This window comes from Sturnus vulgaris, chromosome 2 (assembly GCF_052056855.1).
Source record: "Sturnus vulgaris isolate bStuVul1 chromosome 2, bStuVul1.hap1, whole genome shotgun sequence".
Lineage (NCBI taxonomy): Eukaryota > Metazoa > Chordata > Aves > Passeriformes > Sturnidae > Sturnus > Sturnus vulgaris.
Window position 1 is genome coordinate 89,581,731 of NC_142244.1, and position 25,468 is coordinate 89,607,198.

Here is a 25,468-nt window from a genome sequence, read left to right on the forward strand (position 1 = left end):
TAGCCTCTTCCTTCTAGAGCACAGAGGCAGAGTAGCTTTCATGTTAGATGCCAGGTATTGGGGAAAGTGTGGCTGGATTCTGCTCAACTGTAATTTTAACCAGATAATAGAGTAGCTGCTGTTATTTTTAAGCCCTGAAGCTGAAAAGGAAAGTAACTTGGAAAGTTAACAAGTTCTAATTTAATGCTGTTTGCTAAAATGAAAGCTGTTTTAAATCTGCATCAGCTTCTCAAATTTTTAAGAAGTACAAGATCAATAATGCAAACTAAAGATGGTCTTTTGGCTTTTTCTTTCCAAGTAATTTAAGAAGTAAAAGTCCTTGGATTGAAAATCCCATCAATCTCTTGTTTCATTTAGTATAAACTTTAAGTCAGAAGACCTGTGAGAAATGTTCTGTAGTCATTAGGGGTTGGATTTATGCAGCTTTCCAGTTAAAATGTATCAGGTCTACTAAAGTAACACTTATTTAAGGTCTCTTCTAGTTCTAGACATTGTTTCCAAACCCAATACATTTGCTGTCAGGTATTTTTAGTGGCAACACTTAGAACATAAGCTGGTTTAAGATCATACCTTAATGTTTTCTATCTACGGAAGCTGAAGCCCAATTTGACTATATTCTGTGTAGTAGTACCCCTCTTTAAAAACATACATACATTCCAAACACTAGTCTGAAATGTAAGTTGCAGTGCTATGATGAAGTAACAGCTCCAATATAAAAATGATTACTACTAGTTGAAGTCATTGCTATCTACTTTATGATTTACAGAATTAGTTTTAAAAATTTAAGCCCCCCCCCAAAGGTTGCTACTATTATGCTACAGCTAAGTCTAGCTGTTCTGCATCTTCACTGTATTTGCTTGAATTGTACTGATATATGTAATTTTTATAGTTCTGTGGCAAATCCAATAATTAGGGATTTATCAAGAAATCTTACGATGTTATCATAGGTATGTCTGAGACATGAATTTCAGAGCCCTATGGCACTGGGGAAGTGCAGAGGGGCCAGTGTGAGAATAGGCTGAGGCTGCCCTGTTCCAGACCAGCAGAAGCCCTCAGGCAGGCTGGTGGCAGCTCAGTGCTAACCCTGGAGGGGTCGATACCAGATAGAGGATCCACACTGAAGTAGTTCTTTATGAAGTGCAGCTCCTTGGAAGGAGCTCGGGATGGAGCAGGACAAAAGGGTGAGGAGGGAACAGCAGAGAGCACCTGTCACAGGCTCAACCACCCCCCACCCCCTTCCCTATCCTGCCACCATGGAAGGGAAAAGTGTCAGCTGACAGAAGGGTAGTTTTAGTCCTCTAGAACTAATTTATTGCCATTTCAAAGTAATCTTCATAAAGTCACAGCTCTTGTGCTTGTGATGGTAATTGGTAACTATTTCTTATCTTGATCCACAAGTTCTTCCCCCAATTTTCCCACTCCTCACTAAGCAGCCAACCAAGGTTAACCTAGCCCACCCAAGTGCTGGTGACATGGGAAAAGCACCACATGCTGAAAGGGTCGCCCCTGGAGCTACCCAGCATGAAGTCAAACTTGTTTTGTGGTGTGCTAGTGCTGAGTGTCTCAGATCCACTTCCTAAGTATACCAAAGAAAACAAAACCCTCCAGCTTCTCAGATGTTGCTTTTTAAAAGGTCTGTATAATTTATTATCGAATTTGAGCTTTTAGCCATTAAGTTACAACAACAATGCATAACTTGACATTCTTACAACTGTACATACACAATGGAAAAGACACAAGTGCTTAATCCAAACAATGCAACTGAATTAGTTCAAGGTTATAATAAAAGACAGTTGTGAATAGTTTTTGACAGACTAGCAAATTCAAATAGTTCTCTGCAGGTCTATGTTTATACTAGAAGTAAGTGGCTTCAAAGTTTTGGACTTAAGCTTCAGACTAACAAAATGATGGAAACTTACTTTGCTCTTCTGAATGAAAGATATGCTCATTTAAAAATGCAGTAACATTACCATGTTTAAGACAGCGAAAAGGAACTTCAGGTCCAATGGAAGTATAATGGACAGTCCCAGGTAATGCACTCTTCACACAAATACATGCAATTATAAAGGCATTCTATTTTAAAAACTTTCTTAAATCAAGTTTTGCAATACAGCAGGATATCTGAGGAGAGATCAGGACCCATACTGAACAAAACCAAAAGCCTTCAGCTTGACTTGTGCATGTTCAATTAATTCCAATTCTCAAATCTTCACATATCACCTATGAGAAAAAAGAACACATCCAGTAAAGACCAGTCTCAAAGACATGTTAGAATTTTTTACAGACATTCCAGTTTAAAAAAAATTGATGCTGACACATTCCATTTCAGGAACTGTAATTCACCATGGCCCTATTACAAAATTGCATCCCTTCAACTTACCCAAGGGGACAGTCTTGCTGAACTCTGCCCAACTACAACTGGCTGGTTGTAGAGAAACCTTGCAGAATGGGCAAAAAACCTGAATGACCATTCCCAAGTCAATAGGTAATTAACAAACAGCTTTGCACACTTGACAAAGGTGTTGCAATGGTGTTTCTCTGCACCAGTTACAACCTGAACAGGACCAGAATTGCCAACAGGCCAGCTTTGGCAGGAATATACTGGTATGCACTTTATTAAATGAGCATGGATTGAAGGCATTTCCACTGTAGGTAGATTATCCTACAACTCCTCCAGTAGACCTCCAAAATCTAGCCCTAATTACTGGCAACAAGCTACTGGACTACATCCACATACCATGTGGGGGGTAAGGGGCAGGGGAAAGGAATTAATGCTATCCTATTAAACTTCTCTCGTACATGCCAAGAATCTCCTCCAAGCATTGCTTAGAGCCAAAGAAGAATCCAGTCTAGCAGTCATTAGTAAAAGAAAATCCAGACTTTCCAGTTAAATTTGTTCTGCAACTAATTAAACCATTAACATGCTTTTAAATCTGAAATGTCTATGGTTCATTCTTGCTTGCTATCAAGTCTGAAAGAAGTATAGACAATTATTTTCTACCAAGTTTTTTCCAGTTTGTCAGTTGTAGACTATTATTAAACTAAAATTTCTGAACAAAGAGGGACCTCCAGTTTTTCCTTTAAGACAATTGTTAATTTCTCCTTTTAAAAAAAAATTAAAAATCACTTAACTTCACAAAATTTCTCCCTAACAGAAACAGCAGCAAAGCCATGCAAATTCACACAACACTAATAAAACTTATTCCCCAAAACCAGCATCCCCTAGTCTTGCTAGGGATTTTTCCCAAGTGATCTATTCAGCATCATCATTGAGGGGCTTTAGACTTCTTGTGGTGGTGCAATTTAGCTTTTTGTATAATGATACCACATGAATGCCACCAATAAGAAGCACTCTGCCTGATTACAGCAAAATCTAACAAAGGGACAGAGATGTCCAAGAGAAGTTCCTGCATATTTTACAAAAACTGTGCAGCTCAGAAAAGTGATGAGGGAAGGGGGAGGCAGCAGGAACCCAAAACACACACAGCTGCAGCTCCCACACTAGGCAGGATACTGAAGCAGCAGAGGCAGATTACAGCTTCCCCAAATGGAAGGGGAGTCAGGAGGCACCTACTCTACAAAAAGGATTCATGGAGAGGGTGAAAAAAAAAATAAAAAAATCACACATTGGTTTTGACCTTCATGAAAACTTTTGGTAGGTGAAGTGTTAGAGACTAGCAATACCAATTTGATTCAACTTAGTGGGGATCCAGATCAGCAAAGTCTGTGCACCTGTATTTACCTACAGCAGCCTACACATGTTTACTCAATGTAAGCTGGAATAGCAGGTCCTATGCTTCTTGTTTCTAAGCTTCTCTTGCTACTGTTTTAAACATCCTAGATTGCCTTTTTTGTGCCCCACACTTTTCATCCCACCTCTCTTTTTACTAATGCATGTCAGCTTTTTGACTGAGGTCAGACTAGTGATTCGCTTCAGCTGATTTTTGTCATTGTGCTTCCATGGAGAGCAAACTGCCTGCTGGATGCACTGCAATTCGGCCTTTTATTGTCATCACTCCTCAGCAGTATAGCTGGCCTTAGAAAACCTAACTATATCAAACATCAACTATGTGCAAACCAATTTGACTGAAACAACTCTTTTTGTGAATGACTGAAATGAAACAGGTGCACTGCCAGAATGTGAAACAGACCTCAGAAGTCTTCATACTCGGATATTTTTTTAAGTCAGCACCAGAGTTTTTAAGCACACTTTTCAGTTTTCAGGTTCCTTAGCTTTTCTTCCAGCTTTCTGCCAGATCTCAGATTTAATTCTTAAGAAAAGCTTTTGGTTTTATAGGTATTACATAAAAGCTCAAGTACTTACCACAATTCTCCTCTCTGGAATGAATACTGTGCTGTAGGTATCAGCAAGACACAATCCACAGACTGACAACACTTCTCTTTTGGTTCCTCCTTGAGCTAGAGTTTAAACCCTCTCAACATTTACTACATCAATGTTCAGTTTTGTGTTAAAGAAGAGGGAGAAGACTTAGTTTTTAATATTGAAGAGATAGTTGAAAAGGCAGTTCTGGAAATGTTGATAAGCTTCTTTTGGAGACGTAAGTGTCCCTAGACATTGTCTGGTTTAGTTGTAGGTTGTTTATTTATTTGTTCAGTTTTGGAGATGGTTGGTCAGTCATATTTCATTCTCATGTGCTTCTTGTAAGATAAAGGCATCACAAAAACTTGCACCTGCTGGTGACATCAGAACTACAACCTGACAGTTTTTCAGTAAACCTAGAAGTTATACTCCTACAGGGAAGAGGCAGATTTTTTTTTTTTAAGTAGGCATTAACAGAAATTTTTTTGAAGGAAATTTAGGGTGAAACATCTGCTCTGCAAAGTAGAAGTTCAGATTATATTTTCCCCTCTGTCATTTCTGGAACATTCATTTTAAAATTTAAAAAAAGTTATTGCTTCCGTTGAAGCTCAATATAAGTTAGAAAAAGAATTGCATATTTTCTTAAAAACATTCCAAATATACATTTTAAAAACAAAATGCACTCTGAAATAAATGTCTAGTGAAAGACACTGTTTTAAGCAATCTGTAGCAACAGCTTTACAAAACAAAATTGAGGAATGTAGCATATTATTTATAACATGACATTGCTAAAATCCTAAACAATTCACTTAACACTCTTAAGTAGTGTTTTAAATATACATATTTCTTTACAAAACAGTTCAGCAATTCCTTATACCACTTACAGCATATAAATATTTGAATAAGAGGTCATAATGGGAGATGCCAGGGTTTATATTTACTCTCAGATGCTTCAGATTTCTTAAGTGTTTTACTATAAGGCACAATACTGCTAATCTAAAAGAAAGGAATAAAAGCTAATGGCAAACCCAGTCAAAACTCCTAATGTGAAATATCCAAGAGAATTCCAGCATCTTTACACAAATGAAAAGAAAAAACAAAACTAACCCAAACTTTATATTTCTTAATAAACAGTTTCAATTTGTACATAAAGTGGGTCAGGATGGGAACAGGAGCAAGAAGAAATTACGTAAATTCTTATAAATAGACTAATAAATATATTTTAGCCATAATTAGCCCTTTACCTCTGTTCTACTGAGTTTAAGATGGAAAGAGGTAACCAGTGTGCATATACTAAATGTCTACATGCTCAGCACGTGAAGACCACCTAGCACAACCTATTACTGCCAAATTCAGTATAAAAAGCTAGCAACATGGAGATGGTTTCCTTTTCTTTGCATCCACTCTGAGTAGAGCACATTACAAGATAGAATAAGTATTTGTTACATGTTGCAACCAGCAATTTTTCCATCACAAGCAAAGGATACACATCATATCCATTAAGTTATTTGATTCCTTCAAGGTTAAAGTCTTTTCTAAGAATATTCATCTCCAATTACAACAAATCAGAACTTTCAGAACATTTTAATAGTCGTAGCTTGTAAGTGTTCTCCAAGTGTACATACTGAATGTAAATAGTGCATCCAAAATATTTAACCGTTACCCATTCTACGTTATTTTCACTGCCTAGTCTTCATCTTTGTTACAGCCCTCTGGAACACAATGACATTGCAACAATGCTTACAGAAAAAGGGTTATTGCATTTTTTTTTTTAGGATGAGACATCCAGAGGAGGTTTTATAAAATCCTCCTATGTACAAAATTCTTAGTTATTAGCCCTTTTGGAACACCAGCTAGAAAAGTTGGAAAGGTAAAATAATTTACATTGTTATTTTTTCTGTTCACTAGACAAAAGTCCATACTAATTAAATAAAAAATAATAGTTCTTCAACAGTCTATTCAAGATATCTTCCATGAAGCAGTTCAGTGGGAATTTCCATTAGATAGATGTTCTCCATGCCGGTTATTACTGGCATCCACATCTAGAAATCAGGAATTATAAGAAAAATTGTTTGTTGTCTTACCATTTTAATATGCTTTATCTGTTACATTAATCCAGACTCTGGCAACAAACTTCATACTCATATATACCTAAGGTTCTTGAGATTCTCTGGGTAATCCTCTTAAGACACTGCTTATATCTTTCTTTCCCCCAAATCCAGTTATTTCCATCTCGGAGTTCTTTGAAAATCTGATTGTATTTTTTGAAGACCAGTAGTAAGTGACACCACTAAGTCTGCCCTGCACTGCATTACTAACTGCTCACACCTGCTAGAGAAGGGCTTCTAATGCAATGTCTAGTGCTAAGGTTTGTCCAGCAAAACACTGAATTACTTACCAAGCAATGCTGTGGTTTCCCCTGCATCCTCTTTTAAGCTGGTACACTGCAATACAGATTCATTAGTGGAGGAAGCTGACAATTCGCTTACTTCATTTCTGTCATCATCTTGCAAAGCAATACTCAGACTTCCGACTGAAACGCTGCCACTTATGGATTCTGGTATTGGAACTTCAAGTACATCTTCAGGGTCCCCCTTCAAAATTAAACATATTTAACTGTCACTTTTGTCTACCATCAGACATCAACATTCCTCCATATCACCTTTTGTAACCTCACCTTATTGGGAATAAGATCATTTTTTAGCTATTACTTGTGCACTCTTCCTAGGAAGAGTATCGATATTGTCCACTTTCAAGATTATTGTCTGACTGCAAAGAAAGCAAGCCAACCAAAAGAAAAGCCATTTCTCCAATGCCACCCCAAATCCAAGAGCAGAGACAGGAAGAGTCCACCCAATCAGCCTTTTGGATGGATTATTTCAACACTGTAGGAACAGTATTGCTGAAGGTTAGGAACAGGCTCAGCTCATACAAAGTCCCCACCGAGATTGATCCTTTGAGTTTGCAGAAGTCTCTAAGTCCTGGTTTTTCATGATAGTAGTTGGCCAAGTTTTTTTTACTAGGGTGAACAAACATTTACATCAGAACCAAATTCTCTCCTCCTCTATCTCCTGCCTAATTTTAAGTCTGTTCCAAAAACACAAATACACTGGCGTGTCACTTCGCAGGAACACAACATCTGCATCACAGGCAAAGGGGTCTATTTCACCTATTGTATAGCACGAGCTATACAACCCTGAATTAATTTTCAGAATGGATCAAAGTCCTATACATACAGTGAGCTATACAACCCTGAATTAATTTTCAGAATGGATCAAAGTCCTATACATACAGTTCTGTTTCTACAGCTAAACAGACTACCCTCATTGCCATAGATATACTGATGCTATTTATACATAAACAAATATATTGCAGTTTAAGTAGCTATTCTTTTTGCTTACTAGCAAGTATTTTTCCCTTCTTTGAACAACTAGCAAAGGCCCATCTTAAAATTTAAGAAATTCTAGGCTGATTCTTTCTTCAGCATCAAATCAACATAATTTAAAATGTACTGAATTTTAATGTGCTATAGACATGCTACAGTTGAACACAAGACACATGTGATACTTATCTTTATGTTTGCAGACAGGAGGGGGCATTAATGATTTTGGTTTCCAAAACTTAAATAGTTAAATAAGCACTGAACTACAAAATTCAGAAATTATCTATAAAATCAGTCAGACATTCTGAATTGCAATTCTTTCTCTCCTAAAAAATAGCTTAATGAAGAACTAGACCACTTAAGTCTGCTCTTTACAAAAGCCATGTCATAGGACTTAGTGCCTTTTTTCTACTTCAAGCCTTTAAAAATGTAAAAGCATCTGAAGTATTTGTTGTCCATAACTGAACTGAGCCTTGAGCCTCTCTGCAGAAGGTTTAGTACATTTCTATAATAAGTCTGCACATTCTTTTCTGCAGGTTCAGAGTGCAGTGCTGAGAGAAGCTGCCTTGCTTTTTGCACTTCTTTTCTTCACATCAGTAAAAACATTCAGGCAATCACTCCACAGACTAGATTGGGCAACCTAGATCAAACTGAAAACTAAGCTAGAAAAAAATTCCTGAATGGTTTCCCACATTATTAGCTTCAGTGAGACTTGAACGATTGATGCATACACAAGACCCATTTGACTCATTTCATTAGAAAAATGAGCTGGGTTTCTCTATTTAATATAATCCTATTCAATCTGCTGTCCAAAAGTCATTTTAGCCAACAAGCAGAGGAGTTATTACTCGTCCTGGGTGGGCTTAGTACCACTATCCTCTGCAACAGCACAAATTCAGGGAATATAATTATTCTGAAGGATCCAGTATTTGAGTTTCCAGCCTGTATTCAAAAATATAAGTCCTTCTGCATATAACACAAGATACATCAACCTCAATAATTGAATGTGAGCAGAAACCAAGCTTCCAATATAACAAATTAAAGTAGCAATAGCTATTCCACATGACAATGAGATTGCAACTCCTGGGTAAAGTCTGAATACACAGAAGCACCAAAATCTGGTATATACATATTACATAGCAAGGGTATTGTCCCCTTTGACAAAACAAAACAGTAATTCATAACACTCTTCCACAGATCTGGAAAGTCTCTGCAATGAAGTAAGAGAAAAGATAGTCAAAACACAGACCTAGTCTATGAAAGGAAAGTCCCAAACCAAAAAAAACACCCCTATTTTCTAGAGATCTCTGTAGATCAGTAGGAGATAAGAGAGGTACATTCTTGCCTATTGCGTTTTAGTGGAGCTCAAGACTATTTATCAACAGTGACTGAGTAACCTACCGCATGTGTCTTCATCTCTCTTTTCTGGTGCTGTCAGAAAGAAATGAGAGCACATCATTTTCTCTACTTAACCAACTTAACCAATTTCTGGTGAATGTCTTTAGGAAGGTTTTAAGTACAGGCTCATTTACAGGGATAAATCACAGGGCATATGTGGAAGTACACAAACATTCCTGTAGAAAAAACTACGATTTCTTCCTCTGAATCACAGTTCTCAACAACATCAAATATATGTTCTAGATTTATTTCTTTCAATTATATTTTTGCAGACTGAGCAAACAGTCTCACCTCTGCTTAAAATTCATTAATATCAGCTGGAGATAGAAAAAATTGGTTATCAAAGAAGATTCATAAGCTGCTCAACATATTTAAGGTCATACCCATAAAACTCCCTTAGTTTTTTGGTTCTCATTCTATTACTCGTTGCATCTTTGCCCAACTTCTTGAGTCTTGTCAAATAACAGCTGCTCTCATTCTGAAGAGTTACATGAAGTCTTGCCTCCTAGACTGTACTTCTAGGTTGAAGATTAAAGTAGTGTGCAACATACCCAGTATCCCAGAGCTTTGATAACATCTAGTTTACACATTGGACAAGTTCGGTGGTCCAAAAGCCAAGGATCAATGCATGTTCTATGGAAGATGTGCCTAAAGAAAATAAATGCTCTTTAGAACTTATCATGAAAGCCACACACCCCTCCTTCAAACAGTGTGCAAGTTAACACAGTAAAAATAAACCTTTCCTTTATAATCTTGATGATTAGCTGCTGCTCAATTTACTAGTACAGACATGGTTCTGCAAACCTTTTGGTTCATGCCAGCTTTCTGAAGAGGAGATGCTAATAACCACAAAGACACCATGCTGTTATCAGTTCAACAGTGTACAGTTCTAATTTAAGCAAGCTCTACTTCACCCCTACAGTTCTCCCAATTGCTTCCTTGCCCCCACATACATATGAAGTGCTAAGTGGTCTCACAGTGCCCTTCAACATTTAACAGGCCATACAAAAGGCAGTTTCAGCTCTGCCACCAGAGGTTCAGAAGAATTTATAGGAAATTAATCCTATTTCTCCAGACAAATATGCTAAAGACTAAAGAATAACTATGATAACTTACTTGCATGGCAGAATTCGGACAGTGTCCTTCAATTTGTAGTTCTCAATGCACACAGCACAGTTTTCCACATCAACATCTAAACCCTAAATATGACAACATATTTAAGTTTATTACATTCATACTTCATTACAGAACAAGCTTTGTATAATAGCTAGCTACAAAGAATGCAAGACAGATTTTTTTTTTTTTTAAATTTGCTATACCATTTAATATATCTCACTTAATTCAAGATTCTATCAAGAGGTGATTTGATCAAGTTATCAAATACTAAGAGCAGCCAAACCCAGATTTTCTAATTTAAATAGCTATACATGACATCCTAAGTAATTCATTAAATCTCATATATTGGCTTTGTTCGTGGAAGCACAGGAATGTTTCAGTTGAAAGTAGCTGTAAGATGAAAACATTTTAAAAGAGGTCAGCACAAATCAAAGTGTGCAATCTAATTCTGAATGAATGGTCCCAAAGATTTCCAAGAGCAGGAAGAGATTTTTGGGGTTGAATGCTGCAAACCTCTTCTTTACCTTTCACATTTTTCTACCACATCCTAGCAGATATTCCTTCACAGACAGAAGAGAACACAAGTATGAAATTTGGGTTTAAAACTTTTCTTGAAGTTCACACTAGACAGAATATAATTTCCCTACTTCTATTTTTATCTAAGGGTTAAATATCTTTTCTAACAGATCTTACTGTCTTCTTGAACCCATGCTTAGAGTTGCAGTGCAAATATGATAGATAGCTCCAAATACAAGAAAAATAATCCAACATTAATTGAGCTGTACAAAATCTAACTATTAGAAGAACAGACAGTGGGAAAACTCCTCTGCTTTCATCCCCCCAAAATTAATATTTTTAATTTACAACTTACTGAAGCACTTCAATTTCAAAACAAACATTCAAACTAATTAGTTCTGCAAGGAAACTTTCAAGTTCAAGGCCAGTATTTCTCCCCAGCACTATCAATTTACACAATTAATGCCTTAAATTACTAAGTAAATTACATTAAGACTGTTTTTTTACATAAGTAAAGTTAAGACAAGTGCTTATTCTATGACAAGTAACGTTTTATTCTGTACAAGAGGCAAAATCCAAGCATACCATATGTAGCACATACTCAAATGAGTGTCCATTTTACAATAATCCCATAAGCTTCTCAGGAAAAATCTACACGATAGCAAATACACTTTTAATATATGACCTATTTTTAGTTAAATATCTCAACCTCAAGTGGGGATAATGAAAGACTGTACTGCGTCACAATAAAAGAAATAGACTCTTTTTAAATGGCTGAAAGGAAATATTTAAAGAAAAAAATGTACATTTACAGAGTAGACAGGATAAATGTCCAGACAAATTTATATTAGTTCATGAAAATACCTCTGCATCAGTAAGTTACATAAATTTGCTGGTAGCAGGTTGATTCAAATCACATTAATAAGATGAGATTTACCACACACAAAAGCTCTATTTTAACAGAGATTTCATTCTACTTTTCTTAATGAACATAGGGGTAACCAGCATATAGTATAACAACAAATTCCCCCATTTTATTTACTTTAGCAAAGGGTCTATTTATTGGAAGGAACTCCCTGTATACTGCAAAAATCATACAATACATATCCTATTTGGAGGATTTTACTGAACATCAGTTTAAGAAAAGCTGTTAACATCTTCCATGTGGTTTTTAACAGAGGTTTCATTGTGACCCTCCTATGTCCCTTTCTTCCTATGCTGACATTCTGCTCTGATAGTGCTTTATACAAGTTTAGGTTCAATTCCATCTTTCTTGATCTCTGATGTCACCATTGTATGAACTGAAGTACAAACATCCCTCTGCTCACAGCTTGAAATATATGCTAAGCTCCATCAAAAGGTAATCCAATTAAAAGTAAGAAATACTTGTAAAACACTATTTAAGCATGCTGAAAGCGTAGATGGAAAAGGCAAGTAAGTTCAAAGACATTTTTGGAATTTTTTAAGTGTCAAAACCGATTTACTAAATGAAGGACATATTCTCTGTAGCACATGACCTGAGTGGAACTGCTTCTGCTGGACCACAGCTCTTAAAGTTTTTACATATCAACATCCTTTTTCACTTTAATTTTATTCATAGACTTAAAAATAACATAATCCTTGTTTTTCATCTCCAAGTAAATCAGCCCTTAAAAAAAAACCTCATCAAGTATGACATGGGTTGGAGGGAAAAAAATGCCTATGTAGCAGCAGAAATCTAGTCAGAAGCTAATTTTGCATCTAGGATCAACACTCCCGAAACTCCAACTAAAATATTTTCTTTCAAAATGTTGGCATTTTCTACTTCAGTTATTCTAATACAGCTGAGTTTAGGCCATATGCTATCAAAGCCAACATCCTGAAAGCTGCTTTAATTTTTAGATTAGCTTTATTTCATAACATAGACACGTACTTTTAAAATGTATGCTTCAGGTTAAGTCTACACAGCTCCTTAATGTATTATATGTCAAAAGATGAAACAAGTGTTTTATTTTTCAAAGCTTTTTATACTTTTAAGGCCCTGTGATCAATAACAAGATGAATGTTCTTTTAAGAAAACAGAACATTACATCAGCTGTGATAACTATGCGGAAGTATTTTGCAATCCACTTGTTGATGTTTTCAAGTGCTGAAAAGATAACAATGTTTCCTCATCTTTACAGTACCAGCCCCTATACATTCTGCATAACCAGATATTATTTGCAACAAAGTAGCTGTAATTTCATAAGTCGTTCAAATTTGACTCTTTAATTTTAAATTTTGCCTTTAAAACAAAGGCCCTAACATAAGCCTAAAATTGTATATGTCACACTGCAATTACGTTGGGGTAATTTTAGTTTAAATTCTTTGAAGACTTTACAACCACTTTGAAAATTTATAGCAATAGCCAGAGACACTGAGTTACCTTTTCTCCACGTTTCACTGTATGCAGCTGAAGCTGGCTGATGGCTCTCTTGGTTTCTTTTCTATGTCCCTTGAAATAAGATTTTAAGCGTTAGTATAGACAGTAGTTTCAGGAATTACATTCAAAGTTTTTAAATGCTTTCCACATGGATTACTGAATTTGTCTAAAAAAACCCCAATTGATCTGTGGGTAATGAATTTGTTTATAAAATATATCCAGCCAGCAGATGCTCAGTAAGTCGTGCGCTCCTGAGGCTCTGGAAGTGCCCTGCTAGCAGGAGGAGCCGCAGCCGTGCAGGGGGGTGCTGAGCGCACCGGCAGCCGCAGCCCCGCGTCTTGACTGCCGGCATTAAGGCCCTTCCCGCTCAGGAAAGCTGAAACCCGTGCAAGCTTTAGAGGCAAGCAGAGCTGTAACAACAGCCATATAACCAGACCTTCCAGTTAGGCAAGCCCATGAGCAAGCACACCGTACGTTTTGCACCAGACTGGGAGAAGGTGGAATCCTTCCAGGCAGCCTACAGCCGGCCACCAGGTCAAAAGGCTGCTTGTAGCTATTAATACTTCCCCTCAGTTAAACACTGTCTCCTGCGTTGGACAAAGCTTTGCACTGAAAGGACACATTATGCAAAGGAGATGACAAGAAAGGCTTTACAGACATGATGCACCATACTGGACTTCTATGCAGGATAATTATGCTTAGAGGGGAAGCAAGGAAAGAAAGCAGTACTGTAGTCCAAGACAAAGTGCTAGCTACTGCAAGAAACTGAAAAACTAAACACTCCCAGTTGGCAGATGCTGACCTGCCTGGCAGCAACTCCCAGTAAAGAAATCTCATAACGAATAAAAAACCCCAGACCCATTATCACAGCTTTTCTCTGTAATAATTATGATGAGATATATATTTTTATAAATGTAGAGTACTGAAAATTGTGAATTTTAAATTTTCATGGTGTTAAAGATAAGTAGTCTGAAAGTCTCCCAGAAATGGACAAAAACAAGCAGCAGAAGCCTATTCCACCTTCTCAGGTTTTACTGCACAATCCTGTTTTCATCTTCAGTAGGAAGAAGCTCTTCTATAGTTTAACTGCTAAACTGATATTAGAATAAATCTTAAGATTCCCATCTTCATTTAGCAGTTACACTGCAGCTTGCTTTAAAGCATAGCATATTTAATTCACAAGTTTTAATTTTAATTGAGTCTGTAAGCCAAGCAAAACAAGATTTGGGTTAGAAATAGACGCTTTGTTTCCAAAATTCCTTTAAGACTCTTAAAAATACATCTTGACTAATATCGTCAAAACACTTTGCAACTTTGCATCATTTTTATTTTCAATGGCCATTTTAGAAGAGAAAGAAAAAGGCGTAACCTTCTACTGTTAGAGTTTCACTTATTTAAGGAGCATTTGATGACAAGCACTGGCAAAATCTACTGACACTTGGATGACAATAGCAAAATCCTATTGAGAATCTGTGGCACATGTTTCTAAGAAACAACACATCCACAACCTCAAAACTAAAATACATTATATGATATAATGCTTCATAAAGCATGTGAACTTTCCTCTACAAGAACTATTTAAAAGGCAACAGGAAGAAGCAACTTTCTTCACCAAACAACTATTACAACACAGAAACACATCCCTTTTCCTATAAATACTACTCAAAAATTTTGTTTTCCCAAAAGTATTCTCAGAAAGTAAAGGCTAAGATTTAAAGCTTAGTGAAAAAGAAACCAAAGTAAAAAAGGAAACCAAAACTTCAGGAAGGTCACAAGTTTAACCAATACAGAAGTCCTGTGTGTTATCCTCAGTTATTGAAGAGAAATTAAGTATTTTCCTAGAAGAGTCCTCTAAGTCCTAAACAGAGTTCAGACTTCTGAAAGCAAACAAAAATTCCTTCTCTCATCCCCCAAAGCTAGAATCTACATCGTCAAGGAAAAGGCAGGAGAACACATGCTAGAGCACTAATTGGAACAATATTTTTTTCTAAACTGAGGATAAAAGAAAGAACCTGCAAACGGTAGATCTGATGATGATCATGGAAGAAACCTAACCTATTTGCAGTAGCTGAAAAGCAGAGGTAAGTGCCATTCTAAGGTATTTTCAAAACTCAGATGGGCTTGCATCCTTAACGACTCCATAAAAGTTGCTTTCTTCATTGCAAGAGTCCAGAGGTCCCTTCCAGATGAAGTACTTTCCTCAGGGGAAAAAAGTAAAGCTGGCTTTTTTTTTTCTTCTGAGTACAGAAATATAAAAAGGGCAAATAAGGAGCAAAATTACTCCTTCCAAACCTCCTCAGCACTCTCACTGTTCTCAGTACCTTGAGTAGCCCAAGAGAGCTGAATCTCACCACACATCTCACACCTTCAGTCTGCTGTAGTCCAGTAACTCTACAGTAGAGTTGTAGAATTACAAGCATCAAAAGTAGTTTTAATAAAGCTTTAGAACTAAAAATTTGACACTGAAGAATTTGTGGGTTTTATAAGAAAACACACACAAAAAAAAAAACCAAAACACTTACCTTGGTCTCTTTCCATTAAAAAAATCTGGTTAGTGTAGTTAATACTTTCAAAATGAAAATTACAGAAGAACAAAAAAACTTTTCATGTCAAAAGGAAGGAAGTTCAGTTAGGTGACAGATCACATAAGAAGCTGCCCTTACTTTGTTGTTGACAAGTTGCTAAATGTATTTCTCATTACTTCATATGAGCATCCAATAATTATAACTAGTCAAACTTGTGATACCAATTAGCATAGTGCTTATTAGTGCTCACTAACTGTTGCTGTGCAGCATTCACAGTTAGCGAAATAGGAAGAAGGCATAGATCTTCAAGAATGCTTCAATAAACAATCAAAGTTAGGCAACTGATTTGACACGAGAAGGAAGTAAATATTCTTAAGTGCCATTAGCTCCATTTACCTGGTTTCCAAACTGTGATCCAGTATACAGGAAACGCTGTATATAGTAAAATATGAGCCAAGCAAGTGATATAATCATCATGGTGATGAAGGCGATGGCTACAAACACAACTGATTGACCACTAATGTATTCTTGCACATGTCGTGTGCCAACAACAATACTCATTCTCACTGGAATCCCTCTTCGTACTGGCTCCAATATCTCTATTCCTTTCGGATAGCCAACCATTATCACCACTGTATTTCCTGTTCCTGTTGGAGGGAATAATAAAAGAAAAAAAGTCAGAAGTCACAATAAAAATATAGGCATTTTTGCTTGAGGGTAATTTGGCCTCTTCAGTTACGACCAGCAAACAAAGTTATAGGAAAGCTTTTTTTCAGGCATAGCAGAATTGATAGAAAGTTTACTGGTAAAGAATCCTTTCCTTTTTCTCAAACATGATATAAAGTTCAACGGATGCACCTTATACTGCTCAAGGCCCATAGTCATCATTCCACAGTGAGGTAAGATGTGGATCCATGCAAAAAAGCCAGACAAGTCATACACAATTCATCTTGAAGCACTTTAAGTTCTAGCTTGCAACTCAGAAACAGCCGGTCTTATTTGTCAGCGTGGGAATTTTAGTTGCAGATGGAGACAGTATGTGAACATCAAAGAGAGACACTTCAATTTAGTTTCGATCTGAATCTATAGCCCAATTACATTGGATATATAAACAAAAGAAAAAAGATTCAGATATTTAATAATAAACTAAATAAATTATTTTAAACATTGAAATACTTACAGATTCTTTAATACTAAATATTCAAAATGTAATGAGACTTCATGATAAGGACTTTTCAAGAAATACTTTGTGACTCATTTGGGAGCAGTGAACAAAAGCGTTTTTCTAATATATTAGAAGTCTAGAGTTCTCAATCCATATGAAAGAAACCTAATTTCAAAAAAACCTAAAACCTTCAGGCAACATCCTGCCACCAATTCCAGTAAGATACTATCAAGACAAACTAGCAGAATCCAAAGACCTCTGTGACTGGTGTTTTATTCCACTTTTATTCTGGAAGAATATCCAGTATTCTGATAAATATCTAACCCAAATATTATATAACAAATTACAAACAAATGCACCTATTTAAAATGTCACATTTTCACTGTTCTATGATATTTCTATTCAAATAGTTCTTATTTTGTGTGTACCAACACTGCTGCCACCTTGCTAAGTCACCGCTTCATGGTTTACTTTGCTCTCCTACCTTTGAAAGTGAAACTAGTCTTGATTCAAAGAGAAAGGAAGAAAAAGAGAGGGGTTTTCCCAGCTGAAAGGCTAAATCTGTAATGTTACAGCTACCTTTTTTAGATGCACAAAAGACTACCTACCTGCAACAAGACCTCCACATGAAGGCTTAAAGCCTCTTTCCCTCAGATTCCATAATGAGAAGCTATATCAGAAGAAATGGCTTCCTTATTTATAACATCACATCAAATAGGGATTTTCAAAATTCAAAGTTGCATTCTGGCCTCAGCCACCTTGCCTACTAAGACAAAGAGTTATATGCTGAACTATTTAAACCAAATTTCTTTAGTTGAGACAATTCTGGCTGTGACAGCTTTTCAGTCTGGTCACTCTGCTACCAAGCCAAGGGAAATTTGCAGAAGTTTCACTTGTGTATGTAGAACTTCTCCCTCCATAAGGCATAAATAGTTTGCTCTGGATGAAAACTAAAGGTTCCAGATATTAGCTGAATAAACCTCCCTTCCCAACTTCACGTCAGTACAACCATCCCACCTCTGGTCACCTACTGTAAGAACCACTACACCTGTGCCTGCCAGATCCAGACCCAGCAAAAAAGATTTTCCTAATGGGGTTACACCAACTTGTGCCTCCCCTCAGGCATCCCACTCTGCTCACCAGCAACACCCACCCCACCTATGTTGCCTTGCTTGGTGGATGTGTTTGGAAACACAAAGCAGTGAAGCTGAAGACAGACAACAAGCACCCAGGCTCCACTAATTAGTTCTTCTTACCAACAATGTGTTGATTTACATGATACCCCAAGTCCAAGCATACTACAAATTGTTTAATTAATATTTGTCTTCTCTCTGAAACAGCACAAAAACACTACTAGAGAGCCTTATGAAACTCAGAGAAGAGTGTGAAACACTCTCTGCTCTCTGATCCTGCACAACTCCACAGGGAGTTGGCAAGAAAAAACATATGGAAGTAGGAATTTATCTTACATTGCTAAGAACTGCTATCTCCATATCTAAATCAGGAAATTAGGTCCTGTGTCCTAAATCAATTGTAAGAGGTACAAATAACAGGAGGGGTGCCTAAGGATGGCCAAGGAATGGTACAAATGTGTTGGCAAGATTTATGTGGTTTCATCCAAGCTTAAAGAAGAAAAGGAAGTTTCAAGATTAGAGGCAGCCTGGATTTTTCAATCAGTAAATTCCTACCTCGGTCCTGAAATCTTAAGTCAGTTTAATCCTGCTATCTGATTCTCTGCATTATTTCTAATGATGAAGTATTTAAAAACCCCCACAACAATAAGTACTGTCCTTCTCTGCTTTGTCCCCAGAATGGCCAACTACCAGACAGTTGTTTCCTTGAAATGAAAGTCAGGCTACTTTTGCACAATGGCTTCTAGACAGTGTGACACCTTCCACTTTTAGAATTAAGTATACTATACATTTTAAAATAAATACCCATTAAAAGCATTTTAACAGTTTTAAAGATTTGCTGATGAACCTGCCATAAAAAATACATTGCAACTAAACACAGTGGCATTGAAGGCCACAAGACAGAAGGGGGAGAAGAGAAGAATAATTGCAATCCATGATTACAAAAGGAACAAGAGCAGTCTCAGAGAAGCAGTTGCCCTGAGCAGCCTGTAACACTAAGGGTTTTAACTCATTCCTTGCTAATTTTAGCCTGCTGTTCTGAAACTCATTATTCAAAGACTGAAATGATGGTGAGTCATTCCATCAGCTTCTTCAACTGCCACACAATTCAGATACCTCAAATCACATTTATAAAGAGAACTCCAAGTGTCACATATATGCATCTACTGAAAGCATGTTCTATTGGCTTTGCCTTTCTATAACGTTCTAGTTTTACAACAAATAAACACATTCTTACTCTAAGAGTAAACTTTTTTCTAGGTTTGATTGATGCTTCAGTGAAATTGATTGTACTTAAAATTTGGTCTGTACTTTTTAACATTATCAGGGCAGGCAGATCCTTAGGATACTTGCAAAAGAGGGCAAATTTGGAACTCTGAAGATGAAGGTATGTTTCCTGCCAGTGCAGATAGTTTTATTGCTACCACTCCCAATATTTTCTTGCTAAAGGAAATCATCATTTTACTGATGAGGAAGAAGTAGGACAGGTACAGATCTTGATTCCAGACACACCAAACTACATTTATTCCCATTCATGCTTAGAGATGAAGAAGCTATTTTTCTGTCACTAATCACAGATACACTCTCGTTTTAGTCCTCCTGAGAAATGTCAGAAAGCTCCCAGAGTTCAACCATCTTAGTAAAAATGTTTAAGATCAGTCCACTGGTTTATTTAAACATAGGCACCCTACTAATATTGCCACAACTAACACCAAATATTCTTTTTAGCTCCCATTCCGAACAAACGTTAACAGTATGCTAACAATCCCATAACAAGCTTTGTCTTAACCATCTACCCCAACCTCATCTCACCTAATCCCTGGTGCATGTTGTATTTCCATCTGCCTCAAGAAGGATATATAGCCACTGGTACACATTCTCTTTCCACCTGAGTTCCAATACATATACACTTTTATCTATAAGACAGATATAAGCAGCGACTCCTGCTTCTTCAGAACACCATTACCAGCTCAACATCATAGTTATGCAACATAGTTACTTATGCAAGGCACTGTCCTTTCAGTAGTTACAGTACCAGAAACTTTCAGTAGTAAACAGCAGTAATACAGAAATTATGCACCATTTAAGAATCCTGAGTAGTGCTGCAAGCAATGTAGCAAAGAGCTGAACTACATGCCAAAATAACTCTGCTGCTTTGGATATGTTAACAACTTATAGAATCATGAGCACAAAGTAATTTGCATCTGTTTTGTTCAATACATGTGCATTAAAAAACATGACAACGGAGGAAAGAGTTAGTTGGATATATGTTGGCAAATCAAAGACCATTTTTATTATGTAGACAAAGTCATACACTCAAATTAAGTCCCAAGCTTCCCTTAAATCCACAAACCATGAATTAAAGCCCTAATCCAGACCTGCCTCAAACTATTACAGGCAGTGCCTCCTATCCCTGCGTGTCAAGCACAACCGCATTTCATTCCAAAGTCCACAATAAGGTAACTAACTCATGTTCTCATCAGGATCACCAAATCCTAGCTTGAGGGGGATACAGAGATGGTCGGGTGCCCAGCATGAAGTGTAACAGGAAAACTATAGAACCAGAAGACCCTGTTTTCTTTCCATTGCAATATACCTCTGCCTCCTCCAAACTTCTGAACCAGAAATGAGCCTCTGAATCTCCTTAGTCTGGTCTCCACAACACTCCAAACTTTGCCTCTCCAGATTCCTCTCCAATCCACTCCCAGCTAATATTTACATGCAGTGTTTATTTTGGTTTTGGAAAGTATTTGGAAGCTTCTGTATTGTATTAAGTTCACTATCATCACCAAAAATGAACAGTTAGGCCTGCCAGCCAAGTCTGCAAAATGGAAGTCTGAACTTATAACATTCAGATTCAGTAAATGAAGTACAACTCCCCAAGTAATTTGGGTAAAATTAAGTTTTCCAATGGAAAAATCTTCTCAGTCACGCATGAAATTGTGTCACTATTACTTTCCTCGAGGAAAGAAGTCATCCAGCATTTTAAACACTGCAATTTGGACAGAGAGCAAAGGGCTTGAAATGAGACATATCAGTAGAGCCATATTTGCAGAACCTTCTTTTGAATTTCAGGGCTTCAAGATTTCAAGGCTACACATTGAAATTCTCGACTCTCTTGTTTCAAAACTTTAGTTAAATTCCCTACTCACTGCACTCATGAAGCTTACAAGGTGAAAAATACAGATTATTTGGAATACTTGTCCTTTTTTAAACAGTTTGACGCCAGATACAGCAAATAATTTCTTCACCTAATCAAGAACCTCTATTTTTACTCAGGCTGAAACATGCCTAAAAACACCAAAAGACCACCAACAAAAATAGCACACGTGTATCACACACACATCCCAGAAAATTCAAAGGCTAGGTTTTCCAGGAGGAGAATGAAAAGATGGCACTGAGATCACAAAAGCTGTCTATCACCTTCACATAATTTGGGCTGCATCTCTAGCAGCCGTAACCACTGTTCCATCTCACATCATTTTCAGTGCCACTAATTGCGAACGCATTAAGTGGATTTTACTTATGCATATAACTCCACTCCTTAGTTACTGCACTGCAGATTTCCCAGAGTATTTATCCTCAGCACTCCTCCCAGAAGGAAAGCTTGCTTCCTTATGTGCCAGTTCACAAATCTCGTCACAGAAATGAAAAGGTAGATCCTGTAAACTATAGCTTTACCTTCCACATTTTTCCTTGCCAGTTTTCCACAGACCTTTCTATCATCTCTCATAAAAAAGCCTAAGATTTAAAACACTAACACTGTCTCTTCCCTTTATTTCCAAATTATTTTCTTTTCCCTTTATTTTTCCTTTATTTCCACTTTTTCACTGAAAGTGTTTGAACATTTACATTTCTGACAGTGTCAGCCATGAAACAAACATTTATGACTACATCAGAGTTTGTAATTATATTGTGATATATTATTATGATCCCATTCAAACGATCGTAAGGTCGAACCGGCATTTATGAAGTCAGTATAAATACAAAGGTATTATTGTATATAGGCACTATGTTAAATCACACTCTCTAAATAGGCGGAGCTTTCACCAACAACATTCTGCCACTTCAAGAGAAAAAAACCCAACGAGAACTTCTCTGTACGCCACTGGCACATGTGGCTACACTAGTGAAGTCCAAAACTGAGTATTAAGCCCAAGGTCTTCTGTAGCACAAAGACGATAGCAGAAAAGAGATTTAAAAAAGAAAAAAATTACAAAATAAGCAAGACGAGAGAAAGAGAAAAAGATTCAACAAAAGAGTAAATGAAACTTTTGAGAGGTTACAATGGGGAATGGAGAAGAATGTAGCAAAAAAAATGTGTAATGATTGGCCAATACAGGGTGAAAGAAAAAGAAACTGTTTCAGATGAAAACAGTACCACACAACAAAGTATCTTAATCACCACCTAGGATCAAAACCAAAGGTTCATTTTATCTAGCATCTCACCTCAAGTTTCACAGTGCACTACGAATACGAAATGGGCCCAGCTGATTTCAAGCAAGCAGCAGACTAAGAACAATCATCATGATTGCAATCCCCCAGTTGATGCCACTGGGTATTCCAAGAGAGAGACGTGTTTTCCAATAGATAAATCACACGTGCAGTAGAGCAACAGCTCCCTGGCTTAGATTTTCAGCTCACTACACTAAGAAAATAAGTTGGTTTCCTTTAGAAACACTTTATGGTTTTATTTCACCCAAGTCCCTGGTCCTTCCTTTCCTCACAACCAGGAATGAGAGCCTAGACACGAACAAACTCTTCGTAGCAAAATCATGTGAAGCACACATCTACAGAATTTTTTACTTCACATCCTCCTCTGAAGAGCTTGCAGTTTCTCAAAAATCTACAAAAGCACACAGATTTTACTGCCAAGTTTTGAAGCTTTTTTTTGCCTCCTTGATTTAAGCATTTAATATTGTCATAACCATAAAAATTCAGCAAGTCTTTTGTGTCATAGCCCAAGCGGGGACTGTGGTGACAGAACATCTGGATTCCTAACTCAGCAAAAATCACAGAACCCTTCTGCAGGCTACACAAGCAGCAGCAGAACGCTGAGACAAGCCGACATCCTTCTCCAGAATCCAGTTTTCCTACTGCATTTGCGAGCGTTTAAGTATTACCTGATGCTCACACCTCTCTCTCATTCTCAACAGACCTGCGCAGGAGAGGACGATGAAGCTTCTACAACAAAGCCTCTACGAAAAGCTATCTTCAAATAGCTACAGCACCTGAAGGCATCTTCGGGAAACCTGGTGCGTTTCCACATGGCTTGCAGAAAGCGGCCTACCTGTGCCAGCTGTAGCCATTCTGCCGGAGGGTACCAGGCAAAAAGGTATCCTTAAAGGAAATCCAAGCCTCCCACCCCTGTCTGCCACACGGCTGCCGGTCCCGATGGCTGTGCCGCATTTCCTCTCTGACGCCCGGCCCGTAACTTGGGAGACAGAAGACGGTCCTGGCCCTTCCCCAGCGTGGCTTACAGGAAGAGAAAACAAAATTCCCGCTTTCTGTACCATTTTTACAGGGATTTCTATCTCCCTACATCCCCATCCTCACGGCGCAGAGCCGCATCACGGATGCGGGCCGGCCTTAGACAAAGCGATCCCCCGGACCCCTCGGCGAGCGCGGGGAGCTCACCCAGGTGGGACATGGAGACGGTGCTGTTGCCGAAGCGGGCCTCGTTGTAGATGACCACGGCGGCCGCCCGCTTCCGCGCCGCGTTGGTGACCTTGTCCTTGAAGGTGCAGCCGCCGCGAGCCACCAGAGCGATCCAGGTCGGTGGGTCGCCCTCGGAGGGCCCGCGGCCACCGGGAGGCAGCGGCACGTCGTAGTCGGTGTCGGCGGCGCAGCCCTCCATGTGGCGGGGCGAGGCGCCGCGGGGAATGCCCACATGGCCCTGAGCGCTCTCCTTGGGCGAGCTGTCCCCGTAGCGGCCGCTCTCCGTGCGGCCGTTTACCGTGCGGTTGCTGAGCGGCTCCACATAGGACGTGCTCACCCACGCCGTGTACCACTCCAGCGCCCGGGCGCCCGCGCACGGCGGCGGCGGCGCCCCCAGCGCCACCAGCGCCGCCGCCACCAGCGCCAGCCGGGCGCGACGCACCATGGCCCGGCCGCCTCCGCCGCGGACAGGAGAAGCGTGCGCAGGTCGTTCCACCGCCACCACCGCCGGCACGCTCTGCCCCGCGGCCGCCCCGCGCCGCGCAGGTACCCGCGGTGCCGCCCGGGGCGGAGCCCGCCCGCCGCGGCTGAGGGCGAGCAGGGGGCCGGGCCAGGCCGCCCCACCCCGCCCCGCCGCGCCCCGCGGCATGCCGGGAGAGGGGGGGGGGCCGGCAAACAAGGCAGGCGGGCGGGGAGAGTGGGGGGCCTGTGGCCTGTGCGGTGCGGCAGCTAAACGGTCTCAAAATTAATTGGGTTGGAAAGGACCTCTGAGATTATCGAATCTAACTTGTGATCGACTACCGCCAGGTCAGCCAGATCACGGCACTCAGTCCCATGTCTAGTCTTTCATTAAAGACTCCTAGACCTGGTGACTCCACTGCCTCCCTGGGCAGCTCACTTCAATGTCTAACACTCTTTTTGTGAAGAAATTCCTCCTAGTGTTCCTCCTAATCCCACCCTGGCGCAGCTTTGAAGCTGTGCCTTCATGTCCTGTTGCTGGTTGCCTGGGAGAAGAGGCCGACCCCCACCTGGCTACAGCATCCTTCCATGTGGCTGTAGAGTGGCAAGGTCTCCCCTGAGCCTCCTTTTCTCCAGGCTAAACAGCCCCCGCTCCACCAGCTGCTTCTCATAGAACGTGTGCTCCAAACCCTTCACCAGCTCCACTGCCCTTCTCTGGACCAATTCCAGCACCTCCATATCCTTGAATTGAGGGCCCAGAACTGGACACAGCACTCGAGATGTGGCCTTACCAGTGCCGAATACAAGAGGAGAATTACTTCCCTAGCCCTACTGGCCGCTCTGTTTTTAACACAGGCCGTTGCCCCCGGTGTGCCGGGGCTGTTTACGGAGCACAGCTCAGCCCCGGCCCCTGCACGCAACTGGGGCCCACGGGTATCAACCTGAAGCGCCTCCCGCACGGAGTGGCCACTGTCCCTGCCTGGCACCCGCCTGCCCCTGCCAGCGAGCCCTGGGGGCCTACTCGGCCTTGGACCCTGCCATGGGGGCGGTCCCGAGTCCTGCACACCAGCCCCGGCTGTGACACACGCGTCAACTTCAGTGAGTCACCACCGCACCCTCCGGGGCGCACCTCGCCCTCATTCGAGGGTGCAGCGTGGCTTCCCGAGGAGTGAAGCTGGAGCACCGGAGGCAAGGACACTCGGGAACAAGAGGTGGCCAGAAGCCAGCAAAGAACAGAGGGAAGCACGGACGTGCAGGGGGAAAGGAGCGGAGCTACGCGCGGTCAGATACACACGGTGCCTGTGCTGTTGTGCTGAGAGGAGCTCATTCCAGAAGGATGAAAAATGGTGTCAGGGTCTGTGCCGTGTCTGGAGGAAAAAGTATATAAGTGCAAG

At 39.5% G+C, this 25,468-nt stretch overlaps 1 protein-coding gene and 1 non-coding gene across 5 annotated transcripts; both read right to left on the reverse strand.

Annotated features, from left to right (window-relative positions):
- Positions 1 to 1,619: 1,619 nt before the first annotated feature.
- RNF149 (ring finger protein 149) lies at positions 1,620 to 24,198 on the reverse strand. Of its 4 annotated transcripts, none has more exons than XR_015801622.1 (8): positions 23,595 to 24,198; positions 16,056 to 16,306; positions 13,138 to 13,206; positions 10,218 to 10,300; positions 9,653 to 9,749; positions 6,720 to 6,915; positions 4,325 to 6,363; positions 1,620 to 2,220 (listed from the first exon to the last, which is right to left on the reverse strand). XR_015801622.1 is itself a non-coding variant. In XM_088160042.1 (8 exons), the coding sequence occupies exons 1-8, from the start codon at positions 24,058 to 24,060 to the stop codon at positions 2,210 to 2,212; spliced, it is 1,203 nt and encodes a 400-aa protein (XP_088016168.1). In that variant the 5' UTR covers positions 24,061 to 24,075; the 3' UTR covers positions 2,056 to 2,209. The 4 variants fall into 4 exon arrangements, 3 of the variants coding, with proteins under 3 accessions (XP_088016169.1, XP_088016168.1, XP_088016167.1); XM_088160042.1 differs by lacking the exon at positions 4,325 to 6,363 and adding an exon at positions 9,105 to 9,134 and having other exon boundaries at positions 2,056 to 2,220; positions 23,595 to 24,075; XM_088160041.1 differs by lacking the exon at positions 1,620 to 2,220 and adding an exon at positions 9,105 to 9,134 and having other exon boundaries at positions 6,163 to 6,363; positions 23,595 to 24,075.
- On the reverse strand, positions 3,909 to 4,024 carry LOC148224889 (small nucleolar RNA SNORD89). The gene has a single exon (XR_015802031.1). It is a non-coding gene; the product is annotated as a small nucleolar RNA SNORD89 (small nucleolar RNA).
- Positions 24,199 to 25,468: the final 1,270 nt, after the last annotated feature.